At 42.1% G+C, this 22,856-nt stretch overlaps 1 protein-coding gene across 1 annotated transcript; it reads right to left on the reverse strand.

Moving 5' to 3' along the window:
- Positions 1 to 5,386: 5,386 nt before the first annotated feature.
- Positions 5,387 to 15,565, reverse strand: LOC132994451 (voltage-dependent calcium channel gamma-4 subunit-like). The gene is made up of 4 exons (XM_061064808.1): positions 14,951 to 15,565; positions 9,296 to 9,379; positions 7,606 to 7,746; positions 5,387 to 6,244 (listed from the first exon to the last, which is right to left on the reverse strand). Exons 1-4 carry the CDS (start codon positions 15,171 to 15,173, stop codon positions 5,694 to 5,696), a joined length of 999 nt encoding a protein of 332 aa, XP_060920791.1. The 5' UTR covers positions 15,174 to 15,565; the 3' UTR covers positions 5,387 to 5,693.
- Between the last annotated feature and the right edge of the window lie 7,291 nt (positions 15,566 to 22,856).

Raw genomic sequence — 22,856 nt, forward strand, 5'->3', positions numbered from 1 at the left:
GTTTCTAACCACAGAGAACAGGAGGCTAGTCATTACTTGAACATAAACCAATCTGTTATAAAGTTTGAGAGTATGTGATTTATCTGTTCACAGATAGGGAATTCAGAATGTAATGGTTATGCCAATTAAAAACTAAATTAATCGGGCTCTGCAGATGGGTGGGTGTCACCAGTGTGAGAATAAAAAAGTACAGGATCACATAACAATTCATGCCCCAGCCTGTGAGTAATGGAACTATTTCAGATGGACAATTATTCCCAGGCAAGTTAAAGGTAGAGTCTGAAGTTTTTTCCTAAAAAATAAAATACAGACTTACAAAAGCAAAGCTGCTCAATCATCAGTTATTTGGCCTCCATATGTGTGAGGTGGTGACTGTGTCTGCGGAGACGCTGTCCTCTGACTGGATTTTGGTTGACTCTGGATGTTTCTGGGTGGGAAACTGGTGTGATTCCCACGGCCAATGACAGGACGCATGATTTTGGGAAAGGGAGTGGATACAATTCAGCAATTGGACACGATTAAAACAGGCACTGCTCCACTACCTCGATGTAAACAGGCACAGTCAACAGATAGTATCTTTAAGGAGCAGAGCGGCTTAAGAGTATTTTGATGTAGAAAATGGAGATAAAGTTGTATGACACAGACTTAATGGTACACTCACAGAGGAGAAAATATAATCATAATGAGGTGAAACGCCAATAGGATAAAGCTTGGAGACTCATAGTTGGTCAGCTTTCTGTTGGACAGGCAGGTGCCAAACACTGGTCGTTTTTATTACTGGCTTTTTAACTAATTTCCTTCTGAAAATCTGAAAATCTTCTTCTGTTGTAATAATCTGTTATTAATCTATAAAGGCTTACTGTTCAAGACAGTTTGGATACAACTTGTCAAGCTATTTTTCAATGTCTCGTGGACATCACCTGTCTACCTGTGTGAGAGGGACGCTTCTCAGTGTGCAACCCAAAAACAGTCTACCCAGCTGTTCATGGTCTGGGTAGACTGTGGAACTGAATAGCCCTCTGGGATAAATTTTACAAGTCTTAGTCTAATAAACCCACCCCCTTACATGCTTAATTGGCATTGATGTATGATGTTCAATTCAACATGAATGATCAATGAAGCAGTAAAACTTTAATCTTGGTCACTGAGATGATTAACTGTAGGATGCAGGCTTTTGGATGTTCTGTGGTTGACTTTTTTTTTTGCACAGCTTTTTGAACGAGAACAACATGTGGCTACTCTAATGAAATTCTGCTTTTCCCACGTTTGTAAAGATGTTACATAACTACAGCAGCCTCCGCCTGCTGCTAGGCCATGTGTTTTTATTGTCACAGACTTCTGCTGCATGAAAACCTCATTTACCAAAAGTTTACTTTCCCCAGCGTTTGATTTAAAGTAGTAAAAAAAACTTTCATTTTTAAGTTACTGATTGGATGTGCATGAGAATGATGGGGGCTGGAATCAACTTCTGCAGCTGTTGCCTGCTGTTATCTTTGATAAATCCTTACAGTGTTCAGTGATGAACATTAGTTATGCTTTCACATGCAGTGTTAATAACTGGCACTGGAGCAGGCTCTCTACAGCACAGGAAGTGGTACAATTAGTAACTCTAACTTTCATACTTACTGTAGCTGTTACTGCCAACACTTCATTTTTTCGTTGTTGCTCTGTTTGTCTCTGGCCGTCTCCTTCTTCCTGCATCTCCCTCTACCTCACTTTCAAAGCTCAACACAATTTCGTCAGAGTGCTGTTTAACATGAGTCTGAGTTCGAGGACTGTTCAAGGTTTTTGTCTCTTACCTTGTTGCTGATACTTTTCTAAATGTTGCTAAGTGCTATGCTCATGGTGGATTAACGTTGGGACTATAACAAAGAGTAAGGTATTTTACTCACTCTTTTGTAAAGTGTCTTGAGAAAACATTTGTTATGAATTGGTGCTATACAAATAAAGATTGATTGACTGCACACATGGGTCACCTGCTCCACCAACTGAGCCAAACCAGCGGCCCAAGAGCTTTGCTTAAACAGCGAAACACATTACATGGAGTCGCAGATAGCTTCTCTCTTGACATTCAATCGCAAAACAAAAGCAAACTGCACAGCATTGGACCCCTTTATGTGTTTGTGCTTGCACATCACTAGCCCAATATGCCTAATAAATTAGACCTTGAGACTTTATCTGTCCTGCGTGAGGCACCGATGCTAACAAGTATGTTCTGTGACTGACTGGAGGTCTGCTATTTTAATCTCAATAACCAGAGAAGGTATTTTACTGGTCCGTCTCAGGAGGAAAGGGTGGCGGTGTATGGCTTCATTGTGGATGAAAATACCAGTGAGGGTCCATAACACTCAGATTTCCCAGGGCTTAACAGCCAGGGTGATGGACAGAGACGAGGGGGTGACAGAGATGACTCAAATTCAGAGCTGCAGTGGGAAACAAGGTCATCCGATCCGTTTGGTGTGACAAAGATACATCACGCACATGCAAAATAAAAACAAGTCCCATCAAATTCAAGGCTTCCCCATTCTCCGCCTCAATGACATTAGTAGAAACTTTACATGGCGCTCTATGTTGAGCCAGCATGACACTTTACAGAAAAACCAACCAAATTAAAACAATTCCAACTGCAGCTAAAAATATTAAACTGAGACACAAACCATGAAGCTGACATGGAGCTCGGTGAAGTGTGTACTCTACCAAGCATGAGTTATCTGAACGTCCACTAGCCCCTCCAAGCACAAACCAAAACACCACTTTGCTCTAGACAAGGAGACAAGCTTTCTGCAGTCTGGATGAGCCTGTTAGTTCAGCCATGTGGATGTGGATTTCCTTTCACACCCTGACTGCCATACTGTTTCACAGCTGAGCTCAAAAGGCCCATCAACCCAGCGTCATTGTTCGAATACTTGCTGCAAGCTGGAACAATCCTCAGTTTAAATTCTTCATTAAACCCCAAACCAGCCCAAAATGGAAGCTAACTGTAAAACATAGCTGAGTTTTAATGATTAAGTCATTATTTAGGGTAGGTGTTCTTGAATTCTGATCCAACAACAGGACAGTATTAACTAGGGCTGTTCCTAGCTACACATTTCAATGTCAGCTAAATGTAAATTCAAAGTCAGTTTAGTTGACTAGTCCAAAGGTAAGAAAACACTCAGAAAACAATCAAAATGTAGCATAATTTATTTGATAAAGGCTAAACACAGGATCGCAGCATCTGCGGGTAAACAACATTGAATTGGTTTGCAGAGTGTGGCTAACGTTAGCAATGCTAGCAGCAGCAACATTCGGTCCTCCTTGCAGGTTAACGCCCACATGCTTGTGCTGGTTACACATTGCTCCAGTCGAGTGGTAATATTCCAGTTTAATCTGACACAGCCTACGTACAACTTTATCTCAGTTTTCTACATCAAAATACTGCTAAACCACTCTGCTCCTTAGAGATGCTATCTGTTCACCGTTCCTGTTTACAACCGGGTAGTAGAGCAGTGCGACAGTAGCTATTAACAGGAGCTACAGCCCCAGCTAGTGGTGGGTTGGGTAACTAACTAGTAATTCTAGTGGTGATTAGCGAGGGTGTTTAAACATCTTATTCGCACACCCCAAGTCTGAACCTGCATTAGAGTTTTTTGTCTCTTAAGCCGATTTCACACATGCACTCCTAAAAATATCTAGATAATTTCAGGAGGGCGGCTCTGGATATTGTCCTGACCTGGCTGTTCACACAAGCTGCTCAACAAAAGAGCGGAGAAGAACATACTGACGAACAGAAAACTTGTAGCAGTCTCAGGCAGTCACTGCACTGACTCCAGTCACAGGATATAAACATCACTCCCCCCCTCCCATTGGCTCGAGGTGAATTTCTCAGCAGAATACCCTACAGCTTTCTCACATCAGCCCACTCGGACTTGCTGCAGAAAAAATACTAGGGGTCTGGCGGGAGAACCTCCGGGTGAAGTCCGAGCGAAAAATGTGGCTGTTTGCGTACACACATACAGCTCCTCCTGGAAATATCAGGAGTTTTCTGCAAGTGTGAAAGCCCTTCTCATTAAAATTGACTAACCATTTATTTCAAAGGTTGCATGGATATCAGCTTCTGATGTGTTAATCACCCTGCTTTAAATATCACTCCTGTAAGAGCTCTCTGATGTGTGTTTTTTGTGGTGTCATCAAATATCCCTTAAAAAAACTGCACACAAATGTTGTAAAATCATGTCTTGTTAATCAACAGCAACACTTACAGCGTGATCTCACCTTGTTGTTTTTAACACACGATAACAGTAACAGTCTGTCTGGCTCAGGTAAGAAAAAGCACAGCATTAAACCCCCCCCCCCCCCCCCCTCATGCTTTACACATCTGACTGTAGATCCACACATCAACCCTGAGTGTATGGACAGCAATAAGACCGTCTGTACCAAAAATGTTCACACTGATACATCTCACAGAATACTGGAATGTACAGATATTACCACGTGCCTTTTCATATTTGTTCATATCTACAGAAATTCGTCTTCATAGCAAAAATGTGTCAGTCAGTGCGTTTACATGCAGTCAGAAAAAAATATTGAGTCAATCTGACTCAAACTTTCACTGGTGGCGGGGGGGAGAGTAGCAAAAAAACTCCCATGATTGCCCGCCAATCTCGATGCCATCTTTTGTTATTGTTTTGATTGAGAGCCCCCTAGACAGACTAGAATGACACACTGAGAGCTGGAGCTGAGGCAGGTTTTAAACCTCTAACCATGTTTATTTATGCTGTAAAAACGTGTTTTTTGAATGGTTGTCAATGTGACTTCCAATGTTCCTGGAGCCAGCCTCTAGTGGACACTCAAGGAACTGCAGGATATTGCACTTCCGCATTGGCTTCATTTTTTAAGACCGGAAGTTGCCGCTTGAGTTGGACATACTTCTGTCAGTATATTGATTCCCTCTCGATGCTTGTTTACTGGGGCAAAGACAGTAGTCTGATTAAATGGCCTGAATGAGCTGTAACCGTCGCTTGATTTAACTCTGCATGTAAACGTGCTGACCGTGTGGTTGAGCCACAACACATTTTACACACTGTGACATACAGTTTTCACATGATTCCCATTCAAACTGGATAGAGGTTATTGAGACACAGTTGAAGTATTTAAATGGCAGTGGAGAAGATTTAAAACTGTCAGATTAAGTTAGCACCAGGTGTGTTAAGTTACAAATACAATACAATATAATACCAAAACAATCACATGAATCACGTCATTTTAGCAAACAAATCTGGAGATAATTTTGACTTTGAATGAAAGAAAGAAATCATTTCTCTATACAGTTTTCAGAAGGGGATTCCTCATTATCTGAAGTTCACTTTGTAGGATTGTTACATCGATCATGACGTCTGTAGACTTTATCAAAGAATACCAGAGTAAGTCCATTATTTTTAGAATAAATTTAAGCCAGTGAGTATTAAATCTAAGAGTACTCTTCAAATATTGCTACAAAGTGTTTTCCCTCTTCACCCTCCTTGAATTGAAGCACAGATTGGCAATGTTCTGACACACAGGGACGTTACAAAAACAATTTTGAGCCCTGACCTTTACAGCGTCTCCGCTTCCTGAACAGCTCAGGGGAGGAATTGTCCTTTCTCATCAACTCTACGATATGTAATGAGTTCCACAAAGCTGATTGTTCCACACAGCAATAAAACCTCCCAACCTCATACCGGAGTGGTCCTCCTGTTCACACCGTCTTTGAGATCTTTCTGGAAGCAGTTGTGGACTTGTAAAAACCCAGAGTCTCTCTCTGGACTGTAGGGTCCTGTTGTCCCACTTGCACCCTTCAGAGGGTCCCTACTGAGGGCGTACAGGGATATATCCCCCATCGGTAAACCCATCCCAAACCCTCCTCCTCCTCCGCCACTTCCTCCGATCTTCATCCCCACCGGGGAAGGATCGCGGGACGGGTCACTCGAACTGGATCGTGAGCGCCTCCGTCGGTAGCGGTAACTCGGGATGCGAGAGTATGGTGAAGAAGAGGAGGTGGTTTTGATGAAGTCACGTCGGGCTCGGAAGCATTTCTCTTTGTTTTTCTCGATGTATATGTTGACCGCGAGAACGCCCACTGATTCGGCAACAATGAAGGAGAGGGCGCCGAAGTAGAAGGACCAGCCGTAGTTGTACTGGCTCTTCTTGTCCTCGTCTTTCTTGTCGCTTGGATCTCCTGCGTTGCTGGAGATGTATACGATGATGCCGATGATGTTGCTCAGGCCTAATGAGAAGAAAAGGTGAGAGAAGGAGAGATGCACAGAGAGAGATCATTAAAGGGGAAATTAAACTGATGTTTAAGCACACAAGTAGAATACAAACCTTAATGATTACAGCGCAGATTTCATTTTTACTACTATTCTCTCATCAGAGCTTATTTACCATCGAGAGGCTAATTCAGTTTGGGTTTACACATCCTCTGCATCCCTTTATACTTAAAGCTTCATCCAATGTCATCACCTCAAAACAGAACCTAATAAATGTCTAATTCTTTTAACTACCAAAGTGTCACTCTCAAAAACCCATCAGCTAGCTTCTAACGACCACATATGTCTCTCTTCATTGATTCTAGTGTTGCCAGAGGCGAGCCATAGTCGCCTTTTAGCCAAGACTTTTCATGCAGTCAAATTAGAATCTTGAGAAGCAACCATAGACTGTAAATATTAATAGACGGAGCCTGAGTGATGTCAGCAATCTGTGCCTGCAGGGGGATCTGGAGGCTCATTGATGGCGGTCTCCATGCTGGAAATCCTGTCTTTCAGTCAACCTAATGACAGGCTGAGAGCTGGAGCTAAGGCTGGTTTTAAGCCGTATGACAAACTGTTGCATCCACCTGTCAATCAGGTCAGCCTTGCGCCGACTGTAACTTTGGATAACACTTTTTTTTCATTCTTGAGATCAAAAATGATGCGTTGTAAAATGATGAAAATGATGCGTTGTAAAAAATGCATCATACAGTGTGTGCCCATGATGATAATAACTAATCAGACGAATATTGTTTTTTTATACCAGACTGTAAACATGTTAATTTCCACTGTAAAAAGGCTTTTTTGCCTGTTCATCTATTTCTGGTGAGTCTGAGTTGAACAGTAAATAGTAAGTTTCACAGAGGCTTCACTCCGGCTTACTTCAGCAGTTTAAACAGAATTAAAAATAAACCAATCTTCTCGTGATTTGATTGCTATTATTAACACATCTGAAGTTTGCCGAAATAAAATCTTGATGCAGGCATGTAAGAAGTAAAACAAAGAGTAGTCAGGTCTGTCCTCAAGAGGAGAAGAAAACCACTTTTAAAATACTTGTTTGCTGAATGGGGGGTTTGGTCGATCGGTTCTGATGCATTCCAGGTAATTGGAAAATCTAAATGCTGAATGTTTATCTCAACAAGGTGTTAAAGCTCAAATTGACGAACAAAAAGGAAAAGCCAAATTCAAAAGGTACAACTTCTGTAGAATAAAAAGTAACATTATAGGACAGATAAAAAAGGTAAAAACATACAACCTAGCAGTGTCTGTCCTGTGGATTTGATTTCACCAGTTTTTTTTATGTGTGTATATCTGAATCTAACAGTTAGCCTCCACCTACCTGCAAACACAAACAGGATGCCAGCACTGAGCAGGATGTTGTTCCTGCTGCTGTAGATCCGTCCCACTCCGACACACAGGCCACCCAACATCAGCAGGACGGTGCTGAGGATGGGGAAAAGGCTCGACGCACGGGCTATACCTGTTGAGAGACGGAGTCAGAAACGCATCAAAACAATACAAAACAAATGTAGTTCAATGTTTTTTAGCGCTCACCGTCCTGAGTTGAAAATAGTTCCAACTTTTGGAACAGGGCGCTTCTCCTTAACCGACCAATCATAATCAAGAAGGGACAGGGCTTCTGATTTCAGCTTTGTCAACAACAACGGCAGAGGAGATGCTTGTCCGACATCTTGTCAACGGTACAATTTCCAAGCCCTAGAGCTGCTGCTGATATCAGGACACGACTCATAACTAAAAAAATGGAAATCATTTTGGAGCTGCTTAAACTGTTCTTAAAATAACAGTTTATTGCACGCCTGCTGACACATGTAGTAACTCTGCCGTCAGTGTGGAAATAAAGAGAGTGAAAGGAGAGCAAAAAGTGCCTCAGGTTTCACAGATGAAAGCTTCCACAGATACTAAGGCCTGATTAGCAGACACTCCTGCTTCCCCATGACACCAATCGAGTGAGAGCAGGATTGAATTTCCATCAGTGTATCCAAATTGATCAAAACAGACAACAGCAAGGTGGGTAGAGTTGCTCTGCGCCATCTGACATCAAACTAGCATCCAAATGTGATATGTAGAGTGATCTCAAACCTCAAGCCAGACTGAAAGATTGAACTCTAATAAACCAGAATCTCAACAGGTTTTTTTTTACCGTAGCCGCTTATTTACACTGACCTGCCTTCAACAAACAACCTGAGTCAGATGTGCAGCAGTGCTCTTAAAGGAAGAATGTGTAACTTTTTGATCCAGTAGATATTGCCCTTCAGCATGAAACAAAAACAAACTGCTGTTTGACGACACCTCCTCCATACTGAAGCCTCCACTCTCCTCCAGCGACACACCTCCAACCCCTCTCCACTCATGTTTGCACAAAGGAGTTATCAAATTGGAACACCGACAAAATCGTCCTGGTCTTGAGCTGTCTTGTTGTGTTAGCAGGCTAATGTTAGTGCTCTTTAATTAGCTAGTAGCTTCATATTGCATTTAAATTTAAACGGAATGACCGTGATCTAAAAACACTTATATGGCCTTCAAATAATCAGTGAGTATGTTCTTCTTCTTCTCTGTAGTCCTTGACTAAAACAGCTTTTATACACAAGGGGAGGAGCCGGCCGTCCCGTTCTTGTAAACACGGCTCTGACAACAACACAGCCAGCAGGACTCGAGCTTCTCACTCATTGTAGACAGTCATGACTCAGAGAGACATTTACACAGGGAGTCTTGATTGCTGATACACTTATGTGTAAAATGTTGCACATTCTGCCTTTAAGGTGGCTAACGCCATGTGTCTGGACAAACTCTCTTACTCATCAGCACACAGTATCACTTCATCATCTCTCCAGCTTCAACTACTGTCATGACATCAGGCTTTTATGGAGGAGGGATGGGGATGTCATGACACATTAAGTGCCGGGGTGATAACTCCATCACCACTCGAAGACAGAGGAAAAAAAAAAAGATAGAGGGGCGATTAAGGGTCGGTTGGCTTGTTAGAAGATGAAGGGGTTGCAGTGACTTACGTAAGATGTACTCGGAGCTGTCGGTGTCGTAGTCGTTATCATCCGGAAAGTGATTGATTCGAAAACAACTCCCTTTGTTGATACCTGCAGAGAAGCCAAAAAGCACAGCGAGCGTGAGTGTGACTAACGGGGAAACAGACTGAGCAGGGGACGAAATGCGATGAGGAAATGAAGATACTGTGTCTTTTATAATAGAGCTGGAGTTTCCAAGCTTTAATTGAGACATGAAGCACAAAAGCTACTGCTGCTACTGAGTCAGTATAAAACTTTAATTTAGAGTTATGGAATATTTTAGTCTCTTCTCTGTTAAGAATATCCAAACCAGTGCTGAGCTGTATTGTTGTATTTTACCTCTAACCATGTCAGAGTGTGTTTGAGGGCAGGCTGCTGTGGATCCGAGGCCCTCGGGCACCTTCTATTCAAAGACCCTGTCCCTTGTCTTCACAGAGATAATCTTCCCTCCGCTTTTAAGAGAATAAAACATCGGAGCGTTATGAATATTGAAAGGTTAGGCTTTGAATTAAAAAAGTCAGACGGCTGATTTTGCTGCATCACTCATCGTCATTTCTTGTCTTCAGTCTTGTTACTGCTTTGAGTAGGGAGTAGAGGTTTGTTATGATTAACAGACTTTCAAGCTTTGATGTGATTTAAGTAAAAATCCAACAATATTGATACCTTCTTTGTTCCCATGGCAAAAAAAAAAAAGTCTAAGACACCCAATATTGGATAATTTCTTGTTTTTAATTTAAAAAGTTGCAGATACACTCCTGCACGCTTTCTAAATTGCACAAATTTATAAAAAAGTTTGCCTACAGGGCGTGTGTAGCCCAGCGGTTTTAATACACGCCCAATGTACAGAGTGTACAGAGTCCTCGGAGTGGGCGTCCGGGTTCGATTCCAACCTGTGGCTCCTTTCCTGAATGTCATTCCTGACTCTTTCTCTCTGATTTCCGACTCTATCCACTGTCCCATCTCTAAATAAAGGCACAAAAAGCCCAAAAATGAATCTTTCAACCAGTTGAAATAAGTCTCAGAGCTCCTCAAAACATGTCTTTGAAGTTTCCTGTTGTAAATCCACTCTGATCCTGTATTTGATCATGTCTATAAACCCCTCTATTTCAGCCCTGCTCAGAACAGGCTGTTTCTGTGTCTGTACCTTTAAATGTAAATGAGCTGTGTCTGACCACGCCCCCTCTCTGGAAGGGCTTGGGTGTCTCGGTCTTTCTCCCTCCATGTCCTATTGTTTACGGTGAGAAGGCAGACTCAGAGGGCAGAACAAACACCTAGCTGTGGGAGTGTCACCCACCTGGGGGAGGGGTTACTGCCCTTTGTGATGTCATGAAGGGAAAATCTCCAAACGGCCTGTTTGAGCACACATTCTCTGAAAAGTGGAGCAGGGGAAAGACGGAGAGGATGAACTTTTCTCATCATTGAGAGGTTTGTAGACGGACTAGAGACACATATTAGAGTTAGAGAAACATTGTTAAGTGTATTTTGTATCATCTGTGACCTTTAACATGTGAGACTGCTGCGGAAGAGAAGAGGGTGGAATAAAAGCCGAGATAAAGTGATGAAACTGAGTCCTGAGCAGACCCAGAGTATCTCCTCTCACTCCTTCAGTCTCTATCAACTTCTCATGCTCCGTTTTCACAACTCTTATCACCATCGTGTCTCTATTACCCCACTGCTCTGCCTCACGCTATCCAAAATATTTGCCACTCTCGGATTCTTTTGCATTTTTAATGCAACAAGCACACTCGATCAATACGAGGGTGCGGTCGCTGTGTAATACATCCATGCTGGGTGTGTGAGTGGATCTTAAATTTATAAGATCAGTGTTTCAGTGTAATGTTTGTGAGTTCCCGGTAGTGACTCCCAAAAAAGAGAAGAGTAAAAGATGACAAAATGTGATGAAAAGTTTTCTTTAATGAGATTGTACAGAAGTGGAAATATTTGTATTAACACACTGAAGGTCGGAGAGTTGATACCAACAGGCATGACGATGAGGAAGATAGAGGGAGAGAGAGAGAGAGAGGGAGCTCCCCAGAGCCCGTCTGTCTGAGAGCGCTGAGCCCATCCTTTATTACTCAGCATAGCTTCACCATGGCAACCTCCTCCCCGGCAACCCAGAATCACATTTCTAGCTCCGCTTCTCAGAGGACGCCTTTGACATCTTACTAATGCATTCACCAGGCTAACACACTCATGCACACAAACACACAAAGCAGAGAGCAGACTTTCAAAATGGAAGAGCTTCAACAATCAGATTAAGAGAAAAACTTTGACTGCACACATTAGCAGGATTTGTCCAGCTGAAGTCGGACCAAATGTCTTCTTGAAACACGTTGTATCTTCGAGTGCTTCTTCGGTATGTTCAGCATTTAGGGTCGCCTCTCTTAAGTGAGACTTCTTGTTGTATTTCGGCATGACTGCTCCGCAGAACAACTTGAAATTGTTTCCACTAAATGCTCATTTGCCGTCTTCTCTGACCTCCAGAGAACCTCCTGCTTGTTTTACAAGACACTAGTCTCGTACAGATGTCTGTCTGACACAAAGAGATGAGCCTCATTTCTCCTACAAGGTTAGCCAACACGTCCCCAGGCGTACCCATTATTTACGCCTCTCATTCGACCCTAATGGAACAGGTTTCCACTGCATCTCGTTCTTTGGTTCCTGGAAGAGATTATCACTGGAAAGTCAAATGAATGGACAATGAAAGCCACATGTGTACCATGACAACAGTGAAGCAAAAGCGCTGGTGATATGTGAGAGAGAAAAACGAGATAATAATAATAATCTTTATTTATAGAATAATAAACAAGGCAAAATTAAGGAATAACAATCACTTTAAGATATAAAATCCATTTTAAAAGAACTGTAAAATACATACAATTCTTTTAAAGGAATTCTAAAAAGTGAAAATAGTAACAATTGAAAATCAACAAAAATCAGGAAAGGCTTGCCGGAAAAAGTGTGTCTTAAGAAGGGACATAAAAGAGATGACTGATTGAGCCGACCTGATCTCCTCGGGCAGGTCGTTGCATAGTCTTGGAGCCCTCATGGAAAATGCTCTATCCCCTAAAGATCAAGTGTGTTACTTTTCACTCCAGCTCTCACACTTCCTACAATGTGAGCAGGATGGCAGAAAATACGACAGATGTTTAAGAATGGGGAGCGCTCCACCTCACTTCTGCTGATGACGCTCTCCAGGGTTTTGAAACAAGAGAGAGAGAGAGAGCGAACATGTCTTTTGATTAACTTAACAGGAAAGCCATAAATAGAAGCCCTTTTTTTTCTTCAAGATTTCAGTGAGAGTGGTGGGAGTGCAGAGCAAAAGTGCATGAAGTGTGACTTCAGTAATTGCTGCAATCATCTGCATATGAGACAAACCTCTGGGCGAGTTCCCTCTGCTAACTTTGACCCTCCCCCCACAACCCAGTCAAGCCTCTCTACACGCCTGAGAGACGCTGCCTTCAAGACACATGGAAAGGTAGGAAATAGAAGAGCCATCTTTACAAAGTACTGATGTTTTTTTGAGCACTATATTTTTGGAGGATTTCCTTTGATTTGAACTTTAGACATCAACAGATATTCTCTTGAGCTTAACGGGTAAATGCTAGGGCTGTCAGCGTTGACGCGCTAATTGTGATGTGATTAAGCTCTGAAATGTATGCATACTTAAATTTTTAAATGCATTAATCACATGTTATTTAATCCCCATTGGTTCTCAACCTGGGGTGCCAAAGATCTCATGGAGGAGGCGCAAGACTGACTGCTCTGACGTTGTCAAAATTAGACCTGCACATCTGAAGCCATTTCATAATAACATACTCTGTTGGGATTTTATCAAAGAAAACAATTCATTTTGACTTTTGACAGCAATTTTTGACTTATTTTTGTGTGCGAGTCCTGGACGGGTGTGTGTGTGTGTGTGTGTGTGTGTGGGGGGGGGGGGGGGGGAGGGTTTGACGAGTCCAAAGTCATATCCACCTTATGACATCAAACATTTACCTTTGTTTCCGATCCTTTGAGCTGTTTCATTTACTTTTCTATTAAATGTTTCTTTAAGTTGATGTTGTTACCTTCAAGCTACCAGAAGTTTCTTTTTTTTTCAAAATAAAAGCAGTTTAGTATCCAAACAGGAAGAACATACCCTTAGCTTTATACAGTATAAAAATACAAAATAAAAGCATAAAAAAATGCTGTTTTCAAATGCAAAATAATGGAATTTCAAACATGCGATAAAAATGCAATCAATTGTGATGAACTATTGAGATTCAGCATTTTACCGTGATTTACATTTTTTTCTGTGGGGAACTTCTTGCTGAACACTGCACAAAGCTGCTGATTTCGACCTGTGCCTCTTTAACCAAAAATCAAGTCCTGCTTTATTTTAACAGTCATATATTTAACATCTTTGCCGCACTTGTTTTAATGGCTGATTCTGCAAGTTTAGGTCAATTAAAACAACCATAGAGAAATCATCAATAATGTCGCTGATGATCTTGTTATCTTTTGTAGCTCATAAAGAGTCTATTTCATAACCTGGTAAAAACTCCTCACAGAAGATTTAACAAGTTATAAACTGCTATTTATAGATGACAGTGAGTCACAGTTGATCACTTTGTCTGATGTCTTGTAAGTGTAAAGATAATGTTTTGTTCAGTTCGTTTTTTAGTTAGAACGAAGAAAAACAATGATTAATCGTGGGGGGTTTCAGCACCAGCAGCAGTGGACAGTTCCACAGCAGGCAGGGCTGAGGAAAGACGTCACTAGTGACCACCTTCACTTATTGACTGCTACGCGTTGTTGTGCCTGTTAATCAACGAAGCGCAGGATGAACCGTGATTCATTTCACTTTTTTTTCTAGAAATGTAATGCGCGCAATAGTTTGCAAACGTGTGCAAACAATACTCGAGCTGCAACTCAAAGCCCAACCCAAAAACTCCTCAGACGTGCCTCACGCAGAAGCTGAGAAATATTTGACAGTTTAACCAAAAGCAAATCGACGTTTTCATATAATTTAATGAGTCTCAGCTGATTCCATGGCCAAGCGTAATAAGAGGCAAGGACGAAACAGCTGCAGAAAGCGACGCTTCTTCTTAATATGTAAAACATCCCATTTTCAAGACTGGATGTCCTGATCTGCTCATCGATCTCCTTCTCCAGTAACAAATTTGATCATTTTTCAAAGGGAAAATTTTAAAAAGTTAAAGCATTACGCACGGACAACACCGCCTTTGCGCGCAACAAGCAGCAGCCTCCCTCCTTCCCCCCACATTACTGTCACGTCAATCTAACTTTTTCAAAGCTAAATGAAAATGACCACTCTGCACCCATCGTGCGATTCACATTTTCGGTGCGTCGTCACACCACACAGAAATGTGTCATATGTGTCCAAAGTACCGTTCCTCAGTTCCAAACAGGTGCAATCGTTAAAAATCCAGTTTTATTTCTCTGATAAAACATGAAGGGAGATTTTTTACCTTACAAGTTTAACAGTTTAACCTCTCTATAAAATTATTAGAACATCTGTAGGAAAACAGCTGGTGGTACAGTGTCGCTGGACAACATGCTCAGCTGTTCCATTAAACACGGTTTGTTATCAAAAACAAAAAGTTTATTGGATAAAGGTCATACACTTCTTTGACTTACCTTCGATGCAGCAGATCCTCCACAGCCCGGAGTGCGTCAGGTCGCCTTTCACTTTCTTGGTTTGCACCTGGTTGTCGTCCGCGGTGACATTCGTGGCGTTGCATATGTACGCCCGGGAGTAAAGCCAGTAGTCGGTGCCGATGGCGATGGTCATGAGACTGAAGGCGGCGAAGGCCCCCACGACGGCTAGCAGAGTCTGAACCCCTCGGTCACACCATGCCATGGCGGCTCATAATGTGTGTAATCCTCCACAGCAGCTTACGCACAAGGCGGGGAGCGCATGGAGCAAAGCATCACCGCGGTCCGAGGAAGCGCGCGCGTCTCGCGGGTTTTCCGTCTCTTCAAACCAAGTCTCGACCCTTGAGTCCCCTTCCTCCTTAAAACGAGTCCGAGTTCCAAACAAGTTTCTCAGATTGACAAAATCGCTGCATTTGTTCGGCTCCTCTGAATCGAGTGGACGTATCTTAAACTGTGCTACAGGTGGACAAATATGCAAAAGCATTCCTTGACCGTTCACAATGTTCTCCTACATTTAAAGCAACTTCATCTTAATCATTGAAACGCCTCCCTTACTGTTTCCCATGTAACATTAAACTGCACTGTTTAATAAAAGATGCACTATCGATCATCCAGACCACACCTTCCACAGCTGGAGCCAAGCCAATGAGAGGCAGCGCTGTGAGCCGCTGCTGGAGGGAAGAAAACATCAGATCTACATCAACATATAGCCTACAGGACTGTTAGATAACTGAAACGAAATGTTTCAATCAAAACACAAGGAGGACGGTAATGTCGTCTGTGTACAAAAACACAACACAACGTGTGTACATAAAGGCATCTCAAGTGAACTCTCATTAAGTTAAGAAAAAGGGCTTCAAATTGTGTTCAAAAACAGACAGGAATCAAGCACAGGATGAAAACACAACCACTGACAGCTCAGTGGAGATTAGAGGGATCTGAGTCGTGCAGCAGCAGCTTGAAAGAATTTGAACGCTATTAAATATTTCTTTAAACATCCTCTGAAAAGACTTTGAAGTTGGAGCAGTCTGTCTGCTTTATCACTCAGTGCTTGAAGTTGAATTGTGAGACTCAAAAGTTCACAACATCCAGATATGATGTAGATTTCCTTCTGTCACTTTAAGCCCTGAGCTGTGTGCAGTGGGGGGGTCTTTTTTCTATGTTTCACACTGACATGGAGGGAGGGGGATGCTCATGGATTGGCAGCAGCTTCTGCTCTTTGTACTGTTCCATCTCTTGGACTGAGACCGAGCCTCATCCCCAAACCCCGGAGTCTGAGTCACTTCCTGTTTCCCGCAGAGGAGAGCAGAAAGAGTGCAAAGGGTCTGAATGTGTGTCTGCATTTAGAGGGAGGGGCTGGAAATCTCAGAGGCCAGTGAGGAAGGAAGGAGCGACAGGAAGGGACGGGAGAATAAGGGAAATAAGTGTATGATGAGTGGTTATAGGACAACATTGAGCATGCAGGAGTAACAATGAAGAGGCTATGGGAAAAAGTATGGTGGCCCTGAAGGCCAACTGCAAAAAAACAAAACATATTTGTGAAACGCAAGACAGGTCATGGAACAATGAAACTGTTTGCGTTTACTGTGGGAATAGCAAAATGTAAACAGGAAATGATGTATGACTTGTTGAAGACTTGTCCAATCACAAACAAGTAGTGTAGTCCTTCACTCTCTGTTTTCTGAAACGTTTTTTTAGGTAGTGAAATGATTTTATGTTTCATGACTGGAGCTGCACTGACGTCACACAAACGTTGCAAGTGTTCGTGTGTATGAGTGTGTTAGCCTGGTGAACGCATTAGTAAGATGTCATGGGTCATTCTCCACAATCACCTGACAACACCTCCTTCCTATTAGCAGTCTTTTTAAGCTGCATGATGTCCATTCCATTCCTCTCCGCTCTTTCATCACCATCTCTGACGTGCAGCAGTACTGCACTCTCGCTCAACCCCACCTCCACTCCAGCCTCCATCTGTCGGCTCCGACTGAGGGGTTTAAGATATCATCCAATCACTCCTCAAATTACTGCATGTAAATTGAAACTGTGAGGCGTGATGAGGGTGGAGCCTAGACACCAAACACAAACTATGTTCTGCTGCAATAAATATTTTAAATAAATATATATGTGAGTCCTCTGACTGAAATATTTTTGCATTTTGTGGAATACCGATGCAGAGCTGGCTAAACACTGAAGCTTCAGTGTCCACCACATGGCAACCTGTGAGAGCGTCGACTCTAGAGAGGAGGGGGCGGGGGGGAGACAGCTCTCTACAATGATTTGAATATAGACTGCAGTACCAGTTTTAAACAGTAGTTGTCAGAGTTACATATTGCTCCTTTAAGTTGTTAAAAAGAAACAAATTTATGGTAAACTTTCGGTCCTGCATTCTGTCTGAGTTCTGCCATTTCTCAGTCTAAAGTTACATGTTGGCTTTCCAACTCGCTCGCATAGAGTGCATGTATGTTATTTGGAGCACAGAGGCCACTGATGATGAGTTTAATTCTCATCATCACCATGCTCCAGAGATCTTTTCAACTTCACTCCCACATCTCTGCTCTCTCCAGCCTCTCCATTGTCCCCGACGCTGGCAATCTCCTCTGCCAGCACCCTCGACTCTACAGGCGTTTTTTTTCTCTTCAGGGCAAATTCATCCAGAGCCAAGAAAAGACTCCTCTGTGACCTCGCTGAACTTTCTTTATTAGTTCGGCAGTAAAAAATGTTGATAAGAGTTTTTTTTTGGCTTCTTGTATTGCTCTCCTTTTCCCTCCCAGTTTGAGTGGTTGCCACAGTCTGGGCTTTGCAGGGAAAGGGATTAATGCTGCACGGCTTCCTGTGGTTACAGCATTAGTGGGAGTGTCAATGAGACAGCACTCTTTAGATAGGGAATTGTGGGCCTTATCGAGGAAGTAAGATGGCATTTCTTTAAAATGATTTCATGAAAACTCAGGGCTGATTTTGGCAAAATTGTAGGGCAAAGGAGGAAGCCTTTAGATCTTTTAGAGAGAAGTTAGACGAGGATGAGAGATCAACAAAGGAAAGAAGGAAGTAAACATTTAAAGTTGGATATGCAGATGAGAGATGCCAGCTGAGATGTGGCAGCAGAAGTTCTGCCTGGATTTAAAGATCATTATTTTAGGCTTCTGGAGCCTAAAAAACACTGAGCAGTGTACATCAGTTTATTATGTGAAGTATAATATCTTGATATAGTCACACACACGCCCTTTAAAAAGAACCCTGTTTTTAAACCAGAAGTTAACATCTATACAGTCTGGTTAAAAAAAAACAACTAAGTTGGTCTGATTAGAATTGCATCCATAAGAACTACATTGGTTTAATTTCTAAAAATGGGCGCTGCCAGCACAAAAAACGGCAAAAACCTTATGCTACAATGCTGTTTCTTTATTGATGTCTGTGTCATTTTTTGTACAAGCCTTTAGCTGAGCTCATTAACTAAAATGGGAAAGGCAGGCTGGGACAAACCTATTCCCCAAAGCTCTGACTGCCCCACCAAATCATCCCGCTTCATTTAAAAATTCAAAAATAACTGAAACTTTTTTTTTGTCCTTGTCGATTTCATAAACATGCCACGGGGTGGCTGTGGCTGAGATGGTAGAGTCGGTCGTCTCTCAACCGGAAGGTCGGGGATCCTGCAGTTGCATGTCCGATGTGTCCTTGGGCACTTATCCCTAAATTGCTCCCTCTGCTTCGGCGGCAACGTGTGAATGTGTGTGAATGGGATTAGTTACTTCTGATGGACTCTTTACTCAGCAGCCTCTACCATCAGCGTGTGAATCTGTAGGTGTGACATTTGAGTCATCAGAAGACTAGAAATACAAGCTCAAGTCCATTTACCATTATTGTCATTACATAATAGTTTTATTACTATAGGACATAATCCCCTTTCTAAAAGGTTAATGACAACACAAGTTTGACAGCTGACAACACTGAATACTTAGATGCAGCATATTTGCGTGAATATTCAAAAAGAGTATAAAAAGGACTCAATCATTTGCTTCCTCTGTTGTGTAAAAAGATAAAAGGAGCTTTAGAGATAATGGGAATCTTTCACTGTAATGTGCAGAGCGATGGTACTGCCTGCTCATTAAGATTTCTGTCTGCTAAAAGGGTCCAGAGAATCTCCCTGAAACATGAGCATGAGTTAAGAGAATTTAAAACTTCTGGACCACTAATGGTTCACTTTTTAGCTTAGAGTGGAGGATCATGGTCATTATTAATAGAGGGCCGAGCTATCGAGTGCAGCTCACTCAGTCATAATATGCAGAGACCTTCCACGCTCATCTGCCAAATGAGTGAGGGTTAAAAATAATACTAATGATCAGTGACATTGCTGCTCTTGCTACTGATGAAGCAGGGAGTCTTGGTTGCTGCAGTCAGCAGTGAGATGTGTGTGCAGACGACGCCCAGAGCAGAACAGAGAGCTAAAGAGCATACGAGATTGGGCTAAAAGAAAACAAACACAGACTCATCCCTCAGGCTGCCACAGGCTCACTCTGTCTACAAAGAGCTGCAGTTTCAACCAGCTAAAGTTTCTCTTCTTTCTTACGGACTCAGTGAGGATACGCTTTGAAGGGAAAGTTACTTTAATAGGTTTGGCCTTTTATCAAACTTGTGACACCGTGGTTAAAGAGGCTGTGGCCGCATCAGCTGCTGCTTTCTTTTAGTTGTCACGTTAATTCTCAGTTAGTTAGTTTCCCTTTAAATAATTCAAAACACCCAGCACGGAACCTGGCGGGACAGAACCTTCTCCATAGCTGCCCCCTCCCTCTGGAACTCACTCCCTACACACATTCAACACTGCACCCACCCTCCTACTTTCAAATCACTGATCAAAACTTACCTCTTTAAACAAGCTTTTAATGTATGATTGTGATGTATTTCCTGTTTTCTGTAGTTTACCTTTATTGTTGTTATCTTTATGATTTGTGTGTAATGTCTGTTAGTCTGTCCTTACTGTGCTGTTCTTTCTGTTTTAACTATTGTACAACATCTTTGAGTTTTTTAAAAGCGCTGATAAATAAAATGTATTATTATTATTATTATATATAACCCCACTTATGTCAGTTGATGTTGGAGTGCGCTGGGATTGGAGATAATGGAGTCAGACCGCAAAACTCAAAACAGAGACTCAAGAGGGTATACAAATAAAAAGAAAAGGAAAAAGAAGAGCTGGACTAGTGATGGGAGTCAAACAATGAGGAGAGAGGATGAATTTGTGTTTGGAATGATTGCGGACACCCAAACAGACGGACTCTTGATCTCTTGATCAGCATGAGGTTGGAAGGTTTGATGGAGAAAAGTTGGGAGAAGAAGTGAGATTTTGTCTCGGCCTAAATCGGTACAAAGGAAAATGGATCACTGTGGAGGGACAAAGTTGCACAAATGGAGTTCCAGATGGGGGTGGTAATGCAACACATATGGATGCGAACCGCCATCAAACTCAAGAGAAGAAGAAGAGCTGATGCCAGGATGCATGAGTCACTCTTTAGATCACATAAATCACAAACAGTTGTCAGGTTCATGTGTGTACCGGCTCACTGTTGGATAGACGGGAATGGAATGGCTGGCCATCTGGTTAATCAAGCCCTGAGAAAAGTTTCAATCATGGAGGTAACTTTCAATAAAGCTGAGACTTAAGCAGTGATCCGAAGCATAATCATGTCTGCAGGCTGCAGTGGTTAGCGCTGTTGCCTCACAGCGAGAAGGTTCCTGGTTTGAATCCTTGAATGCTTGGGTTCTCTCCGGGTACTCCGGCTTCCTCCCACAGTCCAAAGACATGCTCGTTAGGTTAACTGGTCACTCTAAATTACCCGTAGGTGCGAATGTGAGTGTGGCTGGTTGTCAGCCCTGTGATTGACAGGCGACCAATCCCAGGTGTAACCCCGCCTCTCGCCCAATGACAGCTGGGATCGGCTCCAGCACCCCTGAACGGGAAAAGCATTAAAGATAATGAATGGATGGATGGATAATGATGTCTGCTTGGCACAAGATTTGGGATTAACAGCAAAAATGTAGCCATAGTTATTTTTATTAATTCAGCTCTTCTTGATTTTTGGCCCCATTTTTGTAATTTCTTCCTCACTCTTTTGTTTCATGTTCAAAAGCACATTTTCTCTTTTTTACACCTTTGTCCTTTACCAGATTGCTTGGTCGCTTACAGGCCTCAAACATGTTTAAAAGGTGACTTATAGAATGACGACAGGCATGTGAGCTTCACTGTGACACAAACACAACAAGCTGGCGCAGTGAGAGGAAGTTAAAGAGAGAGAAACAGACTTTTCTAATTTTCCTCCCCGTTTAGCACAGAGTGCAATCCTCCCTGCGGTGCGTTCACAGCCCTCAGTGCAGACCATCTGTCCCCCGAGCATGCTGACTTTTCCAAAAGTGTCCAGGTCAGTGGCAGCGAGCGACCACTGCTGTGGGTGGTTCTAAAAAGGGGGATACATATTGGAGGGTTGATCCTCAAAGGCTCATTTTCAAGTCTGATCAGGCTGTGAATCCAGCTGCAGACATCAGCGGATAAATCAGGGCGTCTTCTGTGAATGTTTCAGGAAGGCAGGCTGTTATAACTTCTATTAATGTTACTGTGTTCTCAACTGATTGGTATTTTCACATTTTAAAAAGGAAATGAAATCAACCAAAATGATAATTTACCTATATATGTTTGTACAGCCCAGAGTTTTCATGGAAAAGATCAGATGTGTTTCTCTCCTGATCGTACATTTTGATTTCCTCATTTCTGTGTAAGACAAGTGAATGGCAATGTGGTGCAATGTGAGGGCTGAGAATATCAAAAAGGGGGACCAAGTCAAAAAGGGGGAACCTGTTAGGGTTAGGGTACACACTGGACTCAAGATGTGACTCAAAGTCTAGACTTGAGTATGAGCAGATAAATTAGTACATTACAAATATTCATCCATCTATTATCTTTAACTCTTTTCCCGTTCGGGGGGCTGGAGCCGATCCCAGCTGTCATTGGGCGAGAGGCAGGGTTCTATCACAGGGTCATTGCAAATATATGAATTATATTAGTATATAAAATTGATTTAATTATATCTATTTAACTAACCTTATGTGATTTTGATTGTTAAAAACATAATTAAATGTACAATATGTAGAATTGTATTATAAATGTACACAAAAATATCTAAATTAATTCAAAATAGACTAAACCCACCTCTTCTTCTTCTCTGCTGTCAAAATCTATTCACACCATTTAAAGTTCTGGAAGTATTCCTCCTTTTGTATCTGTGTTCTTGTTGTATTGAGAGATGTGCTCAATAGCAGCCAACAATGATTTCACAAAAATGTCCAAAACCAGATTTTTAAACCATTCTATCAGCAGCAAGAACCAAAAATGAAAGGCTTGCAGAGTCTGATGTGCTGGTAATTATGATTATTATGTCACTGTTTTGCACTCTGTGTCTCATTAAAATACCATTTATTCATATTTTTCTATATCAAAACTAACTCTCTTACTTATTTGTATATTTCTGTTTAATCCCAAAAATTTGAACTTTATTCCCTTCTTGGATCAAAGACCAGGGCTCTCATTTATAAAACAGTGTATCATACCTCAGGTGTGCCTGTGCCAAAACCAAAAAATGGCGTATGCTCCCAACATTACCCTTACACATCATGACCATAGACTGTAAATATTAATGGACGAAGCCTGAGCCACCTGTTACTGCAGGGGGCTGATAATGCTGTCTCAGCCTAACTTTCAGTCAATCTAACGACAGACTGAGAGCTGGAGCTGAGGCAGGTTTTGAGGCTCACATCGCCCACGTGTCAATCATGTCAGCTTCATCTGATGATCAGTTCCAGGATCAGTCAAGTGTTCTCTAGTGATTACAGAGAGGTAACGTCA

The sequence above is a fragment of the Labrus mixtus genome, chromosome 2, assembly GCF_963584025.1.
Source record: "Labrus mixtus chromosome 2, fLabMix1.1, whole genome shotgun sequence".
Classification (NCBI taxonomy): domain Eukaryota; kingdom Metazoa; phylum Chordata; class Actinopteri; order Labriformes; family Labridae; genus Labrus; species Labrus mixtus.

Coding starts and splice junctions, on each gene's coding strand:
- LOC132994451 (XM_061064808.1), bottom strand. CDS start 15,173: ATGGCATGGTGTGACCGAGGGGTTCAGACTCTGCTAGCCGTCGTGGGG. Junction 7,747..9,295: donor CAGCTCCGAGTACATCTTAC/GTAAGTCACTGC, acceptor GTCTCTCAACAG/GTATAGCCCGTGCGTCGAGC. Junction 6,245..7,605: donor CATCCTGTTTGTGTTTGCAG/GTAGGTGGAGGC, acceptor TCTTCTCATTAG/GCCTGAGCAACATCATCGGC.